The sequence below is a fragment of the Herpailurus yagouaroundi genome, unplaced genomic scaffold (genome assembly GCF_014898765.1).
Source record: "Herpailurus yagouaroundi ecotype Mexico unplaced genomic scaffold, PumYag 67225, whole genome shotgun sequence".
Taxonomy (NCBI): domain Eukaryota; kingdom Metazoa; phylum Chordata; class Mammalia; order Carnivora; family Felidae; genus Herpailurus; species Herpailurus yagouaroundi.
In genome coordinates this window covers 1-9,033 of record NW_024420064.1, presented here as the reverse complement: position 1 = coordinate 9,033, position 9,033 = coordinate 1, and the positions used below count along the sequence as shown (strand labels likewise).

At 60.0% G+C, this 9,033-nt stretch overlaps 1 protein-coding gene across 1 annotated transcript; it reads left to right on the top strand.

The window, feature by feature from the left end:
- Positions 1-8: 8 nt before the first annotated feature.
- On the top strand, positions 9-9,028 carry FAM171A2 (family with sequence similarity 171 member A2; the record flags this gene model as incomplete). Its single annotated transcript, XM_040467142.1, has 8 exons — positions 9-167; positions 3,462-3,689; positions 3,923-4,015; positions 6,455-6,613; positions 6,698-6,877; positions 6,993-7,109; positions 7,231-7,357; positions 7,891-9,028. Coding segments are annotated over exons 1-8 (2,160 nt in total), but the record flags the coding sequence as incomplete, so codon positions are not given.
- Positions 9,029-9,033: the final 5 nt, after the last annotated feature.

The following is a 9,033-nucleotide window of genomic DNA, read 5'->3' as shown; positions in this document are numbered from 1 at the left end:
CGGGGCCGGGCGGGAGCCATGGGCCGCTAGGGCCCCGCCGAGCCCCGCGATGCCGCCGCCGAGTGGCCCCAGCGTCCTCGCGCGGCTGCTGCCGCTGCTGGGGCTGCTGCTCGGCGGCGCCTCCCGGGCTCCCGGCAAGTCGCCGCCGGAGCCCCCCAGCCCGCAGGGTGAGTCTCGGCCAGGAGGGGCAGCGATCGCGGGCCTGCGCCCCCTCCATCGGGCCCCCGCCCGCCAGCCCCCTCTTCGCGGCGCTCGTGAATTGGGGGGGTACTCTGTTCCGTGGGTTTGGGTGGGGGGAGCCAGGCGACTTCGGGTCGGCGCTTACGGGGGAGAGGAGGAAGGGAGAGGGAGACTGCCAGGGCGGGGGTCTCGGGGAGACACAATGGGGAGAGCGGGGGTCCCCAGACTCCGCGCCGCCTCCCCCTCTCGCCTTGTTTTTCTCTCTCCTGGTCCGCGAGGCGCTGCTGCCTGAGCCATTGTCTACCGAAGACACCCGCCCAGGGGCGGGCTGGGGCGGGCGCCCGCTCCGCAGCCCCCTGCGGGTTCCTCGCTCCCGACGCGGGCTGGGTGGGGGCGCCAGCATCGGCTGCCACCTTGGACCCGGACGGGGGCTGGGCGCCTGGAGCTGGATTGGAAGGGGGGAGGGGAGAAGGGGGAGTGGGTGAGGCGGTGGGCGGATTGACTGCTCGAATGGGGTTCTTCGCTCTGGAGCCTGACAGCCCCCGGCCGGCCCCCCAGGTTCAGAATTGGGGGTGTACCAAAGAAACGCTGTCAAACCTTGAGGGGGGAGGGCATGCAGTTTGGGGGGATCTGGAAAAAGGGGTACGCGGTGATTCCCAGCCAAAGCGCATGGCAGGGCTGTGGTGGCGGAGCCATGCTGAGCTGGCTAGCTGGCTGTGGGCTGTGCCGGCTAGAAGGGCAGGTGCCTGGGTTCCCGTCCAGCAGGCCTCCGGCCACTCCTATCCCCAGCCCTCCCCCAGGTCACCCCTCCTCATCTAACCTCTCCATCGCGGTGGAGGAGAGCCTCCCGGCGCCTCACGGGCCCAGGTGGGTGTGTGAGGTGGGGGGTGGGGTGGTCTCCTGCAGCGGGAGAGGGTGGGAGAGCTAGACCATGACTCCCTACCGACGCCTGGGTTCTCGGGGCCTCGCCCACTCCAGCCCTGCGCCCACCTTCCAGCCTCCTGCCCCACCACCCCAGCTACTGTTCCCTCTATCGCCTCTGGGCCCCGTCCCTGCCCGAAACGGTGCTCTCCATTCCTCATCTCCCCACCAAGGAGCTGACAGGAAAAACGGGGGGGGGGGGGGGGTCTGGGTGAGGGACGTGGGGGCCGGATGAAGGCAGGGGGTCGGATTTCCTCCTGGAATGAGGCAGGGCTGAAGCCTGGAGAGGCGGATACTGTATGGAATGCCAAGCTTGAGAAATGGGGAAGGCTCACCTCTGGCCTCAGTCTTCCCTGCTCTCTGCGGGAGGAGAGGAGGGTTTGATGGATAGGAAGGGGCCCTGGCTTCTCAAGAAGCCTCTCCTTCAAGTCCTGTACCCCAGGGGAGGGGGCCCAGGGCATTGGCTGGAATAGAGCCAGGATAGAGGGCTCTCCCAGGCCACTGGCTGAGAGCCCAGGTTGAGGGGAAGCGGGGAGAGAATCTGCTAGGCACCTGCCCACCCCTTCCCACCAATGTCTCCTTCAGGCCTACCCACCCACCCCCGTCGTGTTCCTTGGGCCCCTTCCCCTCATCTAAGGCTCTGGCCCTTAGAACCCAAAGCATTCCCTCAAATGACCATATTCCAGACTCCTGGGTCCCTTCTTCCCAGCTGCTCCATCCAGCTGCTCCTAGCCGGGGGTAGGGGTGGGGAGTAGCCAAGCCCCTCTGGCTTCTCAGAATTCCTCCTGAGTGGTAGTGGAGGAGGGGCAGGGAGACTGTCAGCTCCTGGGAAAAGCAGAGTAGGAAAGAGTCAAGTGTGTGCACCCACCCTGCCAAGTTGGGCTTTGGCCTGGGAGGGGTGAGGGAGGTGGGTTCAGGAGAACAGCTGGATGGGATGCCAGGGCCAGGCGTGTCGCTGGCCTTGGGGTTGGAAGCCTGAGATAAGACACCTGTCACTGTTGAGTGTCGGGCTCCACCCATGAGTGCCCCTTACCTCCCCATGCCCTGCTGCCCTGAGCTTCCAGGGCACTTGGACTCTCCTAGGTTGGACTCTCCAGCACCTAACCCACTCCCCACCCATCTTCTGGGCCCTGCAATGAGGCCTCTGTACCTTTCTAGGTATGGAAACCTCCTCCCATTATTAGCAGCAAGGTAGGGGTGAGGTATGTTCTTGAGGGAGGGACCTTGCTGAGTGGAGAGAGGTAGATGGTAATACGGATCAGAGAGGCTGCCTGGGGAGTCCATGACGACAACTCCAGGCCTGGTCCCTACCGGTCACTCTGTCTGAGCTCAGGACACCTGCAGGCCCACCCTGGACAAGCTGTCTTGGGTCCAGGGGCAGAGGTGGCTGGAAAGCAAAAAACTTGGACTTCCCTTCTCAGCCCTCTCCACACCAGTTTCCCTTGGGCCTGGGTCAGCCCCCCCCCAGATCTCCTTCCCCTTGCCAGGGCCCCAGCTCTCTGCCCATCTCCTGGGAGGAATGAGGGCGTTGCCATGGTGACTGACTTGTAGCTGACCAGTTGGGAGGGGGCAAGCAGTACTTGTGAGGGGGAGGGGTTAGGGAGGTACTCGGTTGGGCTTAGGGCTTGGGGTGAGTCCCTAAATCTGAAAGGAAACAAGCTTGTGCAAAGGATTCTGGGAAGAGAATGAATGAGGGGAATGACCAGCTCCCTAGTGTCCCCTTTCTCAGCTTTCTCTTCAGAACCAAAACTGACCCAGCCTCCCTCCCTCCCCTTCTCATTGGCTGAATCTTGGTCTCTCTCCTCTCCATCTGCAGACCCTTGGTCTTCTGCTTAGTCCTCCTTTCTCAGCCCTCATCCCTCTCCCCTCCCTGACACGTGCCCCATAGGGTCCAGTGGTTAAGAATTTGGGTCTAGAGTCATACTTCCGGGTTTGGATCCCAGGTCTCCCGTTAACTGCAATGCAAGTGTCTAAACTTTGAGTCTCAGCCTCTTAATCTGTAAAATGGACTAAGAACATATTTGATGGAGTCTAATACATCATTGACTGTAAGATGCACCATTATTTCATGTGCCAGTAAGAAAAGAAAAAATGCTGCCAATTGTAATTATGACATCATCAATCATAGGCATAATCTGAGTTCAGAAATGTTAAAATGTGGAAAAAGTGCATGTGTTAGCACCCCCTACCTCACAGGCTGGTGTGAGGTTTAAATGAGGGCCCTACCAATGCCGACTCTTAGGAAACCTTGTCTCACCTGGACCCCAAAGCTGCTTCTAACCCACAGCCCCCTCCTCTGATCTTGGGGCTCCCTCCAGTTCTCTTTCCCCCCGTTCCTCCTCACTCTCCTCACCCCACAGAGATCCTGATCAAGGTGCAGGTGTATGTGAGCGGGGAGCTGGTGCCCTTGGCCCGGGCCTCAGTGGATGTGTTTGGGAACCGGATGCTGCTTGCCGCTGGCACCACGGACTCAGAGGGCGTGGCCATACTGCCCCTCAGCTACCGTTTGGGCACCTGGGTGCTGGTCACTGCTGCTCGCCCTGGCTTTCTCACCAACTCTGTGCCCTGGCGTGTTGACAAGCTGCCCTGTGAGTGCAGGGGCAGGTGGAGGGGGGGTGGGCAGCAGCTGACCCCATCAGCCCCTTCCCAAAATAGTCCCCGGGGGTGGAGGGGGCAGACTTTCCAGCAGCTGCTGCCCGGGCAGGGGTACACAGAGGGGGCTGAAGGAAGATGAAGCCACTGGGATTCAGATGGAAGGAGTGCCCGGCCTTGGGGTTTGGGGGGAGCTTTCTCTGGTGCTGACAGGCCACCCCTCCCACAGTGTATGCATCAGTCAGCCTCTACCTGCTTCCCGAGCGGCCGGCCACCCTCATCCTCTATGAGGACCTGGTGCACATCCTCTTGGGCTCTCCTGGTAAGGCTCCTCTTTCCCCCCTACCTCATACTAGCTCCTCTTCCTCCCCCCCTGACCTGGATGTAGAGAGCTCCACTCTTCCACAGATTAGCTGGATGCCCTTGAGCAAGTCCCTTAACCTCTCTGAGCCTTAGTTTGTTCCTCTGTAAGATGTGGATATTGATAGTATCTATGTGATCAGATTGAAGTAAGGATTAAATATCATCAAACATGCAAAAAAAAAAAAAAAAGGGCAGAGAAGGTGGTCAATAAATGTTTATTATTATTGGCGCTTCTCGTGATTTCTATTCTCCCTCTACTCCTACCATTAGAATCCCCACTCCCTGCCACCTGTTTCACTGGTGGATCTACATGTACTTCTTGTGCACCTACTGGGTGCTTGGTTATGTTAGAAGGCCGCGAGGGGGTCATTCCATAGCTATTGGACAACTGTCAAGTGCAAGGCCTGGAGAAATCCCACAGTGGTACCTGTCTACTCACGGCTTCAGTCTCTGTGCTGCACCAGGCATTGTGTCTGGTGCTGGGGAACAATGGGAAGAAAGAACCCGCTCCCTGCCTTGTGGAGTTCACAGACAAGTAGGAAGACAAACAGATCCCTGCAAACCCTGAACTAATTACAAAACAGGTAGAGCCGTGGAGTAGAGGGCAGCCGCCCTTAGTATTGAGACAACTCTACCCTGTGAGTGTAGCAGGGCAAGAGAATTTGGGGACGGGAGCTATGGACCATGGGGGCTTGGGAGTCGAAGGGGGAGCAAGGAGGTGCCCTCACTGGAGAGGAATCCAGATGCAGGGGCAGAAGTGGACAGTGAGGGTGCAGGGAATGCTCTGGTCTGGCTTTGCAGGTGGTGTGCCTGGTGCAGACTGGTTGATCTGGCTCGTACCAGGGAGCCACAGTGGATTTTGGAGACAGAGGACACCCACCCCCACCCCCTCCAATTTATATTCTTAGCTTGTGCCCTTGTTCCCAAGTTACTTGTTTGCTTACCTTCATTTCCCTGGTCCTGAACCAGAGGCTCCTAAAAACTGTCTTTGGAGGTTTGTAAAATGCACACAAGGGGCATCTGGCTGGCTCAGTCGGTAGAGCATTTAACTCTCGATCTCAAGGTTGTGAGTTCAGGCCCATGTTGGGTGTGGAGTCTACTTTAAAAAATAATTAAAAAATAACAAAATGCCAAATTATCTCTTTGTTGCCCCCTAGTTTACAGCCCTCCCATGGCTCCCACTGCTTTCAGAGTCAAGCCTCAAGTCCTTCACAAAGCTGACTGTGCCCTGTGGGGCCTACGTGCCACTCAGTCACCTGGGGTCCCCAGCCAGCACACTGCCCCATGCCTCTGGGCCTTTCTCTTGTCCGTTTTCCTGGAGGCCCCTTTATATCCTATTTCCTGGTGGAGTCTTACTCACCACGCAAGACTCCACAGGACCTACCCCAGCTGGGTGGGCCGAGTGGCCTTTGTACCGTATTTTAATAGCAAGGTATGATGTTAAGGGGCTGAGAAGTTGGGCTGGCACCAGGCTTCCTGGGCTTCAGTTAGGCTCCAGGATTGTGACCTTGGGCAAGTCACTAAACTTCTCCTGCCTCCATTTCTGCATGTATACAACAGGGTTGATAACGAAAGCACCTACTTCAGGGGCTGTTGTACTAATCATAGGGGTTAACACTGATTAGAACAGTGTCCAGTATATCTTAAAGCTTAATAAATGTTAGCGATGACCACACTGTACTGGAATTCTGTTTATACTCCCCCTCCACCCCAAAACAGGCAGGCAGACAGACAGACGCGCGCGCGCGCACACACACACACACACTACCTAAGCTGTGTAATGTAGTAGTCAGTAGCCACATGTGGCTCTTTAAATAGATTAAAAATTCATTAAATTAAAAAAAATGAAAAATGAATCCAGTTTCTCAGTCACACTAGCCACCTTTCAAGTGCTTAATAGCCATGTGTCTCTAATGGGGACTGTAATGGGCAGCACAGAGAACATTTCCATCCAACACAGCAGAAAGTTCTAATGGGTACCAAAATGGACAGTGCTGCACAAAACTGTGAACCTGAAGGCACGGAATTGCGGATTGTGTTTTATTCAACTTTGTATCTCTAGCACCTAGCACAGTGTTGCCACACAGTAGTCAATAGTAACTGTTTGAGGACCTGAACCTCAGCATTTTATGGGTTAATGAGGAAATAGTGTTTCAGAGAGAGCAAGTAACTCACTCAGGGTCACACAGCTAGGACTAGATTTCAGGTCCGTGTCCTTTTTCCTTTCCAGGTTAACATTCTATGAATGCCCAGTTCTCTCCCCAAGTCACAACCCTCCCTGACCTTCCCAAGTGGCCTGACCCAATAGCTCCCTTCTCCTCGGATACTTGCTTTCTGCTCTGGTCCCTGGGGAACCTTGTCCCTGGCCAATCCACAGGAGGCCCCCCTCTCCATCCAGGTGCCCGCTCCCAGCCGTGGGTGCAGTTCCAGCGCCGGGCTGCCCGCCTGCCGGTCAGCTCTACCTACAGCCAGCTCTGGGCCTCGCTCACACCCGCCAGCACCCAGCAGGAAATGCGTGCTTTCCCTGCCTTCCTGGGCACCGAGGCCTCCAGCTCAGGTATGCTGGGTGTCAGCATGGAAGGGATGTCCTCCTCCCATCAGGACTCACCCCTCAGCCCTCGTGTCTCCTTCCCCCGCCCAGGCAATGGCTCCTGGCTGGAGCTGATGCCGCTGGCTGCTGTCAGCGTGCACCTACTAACAGGCAACGGAACAGAAGTGCCACTCTCAGGCCCCATTCACCTGTCCCTGCCCGTGCCCTCCGAGCCTCGTGCCCTTACTGCGGGCACCAGCATTCCAGCCTGGAGGTTCGACCCCAAGAGTGGTGAGTGCCTCAAGGGGTGCAGCCGCTGGAGTTTGGGGAAAGAAAGTGGGACTTAGCTGGGGCAGGGCGGGGGTGGGGAGTGGCATTGAGTTTCATGAAACTCCCGCCTCTCCAGGGCTGTGGGTACGCAACGGCACTGGTGTGATCCGGAAGGAAGGCCGGCAGCTCTACTGGACTTTCATTTCCCCCCAGCTGGGGTACTGGGCAGCTGCCATGGCTTCCCCCACCACTGGTGAGAGATGGGGGGACAGTGGGGACAGGGGGCAGTGGGGGAAGGGGAGGTTGGGAGCATAGACTCCTGAAAGACAGGAAGGGCGTCCATGCCTGGAATATTAAGCCCTTGCCTGGCACAGGACTGGTCACCATCACATCAGGCATCCAGGACATTGGCACCTACCACACCATCTTTCTGCTCACCATCCTGGCAGCGCTGGCCCTGCTGGTGCTCATTCTGCTGTGTCTGCTCATCTACTACTGCCGGTGAGTGCCTCCCAATCCCCCAACCTCCCCTCATCCCATGCGGACAGAAGCCTGCTCTGTGCCTGGTGTTGGGCTGGGCGCTTGGGCCCCAAAGATGCATAAAATACAATTCCAGTCTTCAAGGCACTGACAGGAAAGGACCGCCAGTGCACATGCACAGACCTGAGAGACTGGTGGCTGAAGAGACGTGGGGGGGGGGGAGGAGGCAGGACCCACAGGCCAGGCCCCTCCAAAGGGAGGCCTCAGGCTAGACGTGGCCCTGGTTGGCTTACGTGCTCCCCCCAGGTTCCCACAGCGCCTCCTACGAGCGAAGGACACCCACAGACACCCAAGCTCTTTCCACAGACCTCTCCCCAGGCCCACCTGGGTTCCCCAGCATTTCTCCTGAGTCTCAGGCATTCTCCCCACCCCTCCAATTATATTCAACCCTCGCCTTGCAAATATGGGGTGAGGGAGCAGCTCAGGCCCCCAACGCTTTCCTGAGGTCCTGAGGTGCCCCCCCCCCCCCCCCCCCGCCCCCCAATACCTTCCAGGAGACGCTGCCTGAAGCCGAGGCAACAGCACCGCAAGCTGCAGCTGTCCGGGCCCTCTGATGGTAACAAACGAGACCAGGCCACCTCGATGTCCCAGCTCCACCTCATTTGTGGGGGACCCTTGGAGCCCGCCTCGTCGGGAGACCCTGAGGCTCCGCCCCCAGGCCCCCTGCACTCGGCCTTCTCCAGCTCTCGGGACTTGGCCGCCTCCCGAGACGACTTCTTCCGCGCCAAGCCGCGCTCCGCCAGCCGCCCGGCAGCCGAGCCTGGGGGCGCCCGCGGGGGCGAGGGCGCGGGGCTCAAGGGCGCCCGCTCCGTCGAGGGTCCCGGCGGGCTGGAGCCAGGCCTAGAGGAGTACCGGCGGGGGGGCTCGGCGACCCCCGCCTTCCTGCAGGAGCCGCCCTCTCCGCCGCCGCCCTTCGAGCACTACCTGGGCCACAAGGGAGCAGCCGAGAGCAAGCCCCCCGACTTCCTCCTGTCGCAGTCGGTGGACCAGCTGGCGCGGCCGCCGTCGCTCAGCCAGGCCGGGCAGCTCATCTTCTGCGGCTCCATCGACCACCTCAAGGACAGCGTCTACCGCAACGTCATGCCCACCCTGGTGATTCCCGCGCACTACGTACGCCTCGGCGGCGAGGCGGGCGCAGCGGGGGCGGGCGACGAGCCAGCCCCGCCCGAGGGCACGGGCCCCGGCCCCGCGCGCCCTTTCCCCCCGCCCGACCCCCAGCGCCCGCTGATGCAGGGCCACTCGAGCGCGGGCGGCGAGGGCGGCGGGGGCGGCGGCGGCGAGGGCTGGGGGGGCGGGCGCTCGGCGCCGGTCAGTGGCTCGGTCACCATCCCGGTGCTGTTCAACGAGTCCACCATGGCGCAGCTCAACGGGGAGCTGCAGGCGCTGACCGAGAAGAAGCTGCTCGAACTGGGCGTGAAGCCTCACCCGCGCGCCTGGTTTGTGTCCCTGGACGGGCGCTCCAACTCGCAAGTGCGCCACTCCTACATCGACCTGCAGGCGGGCGGGGGCGGCCGCAGCACCGACGCCAGCCTGGACTCGGGCGTCGACGTCCACGAGGCGCGGCCTGCGCGCCGGCGGCCCCTGCGCGAGGAGCGGGAGCGGGAGCGGACCCCGTCCGCCGCCCCGCCGCCACCCCC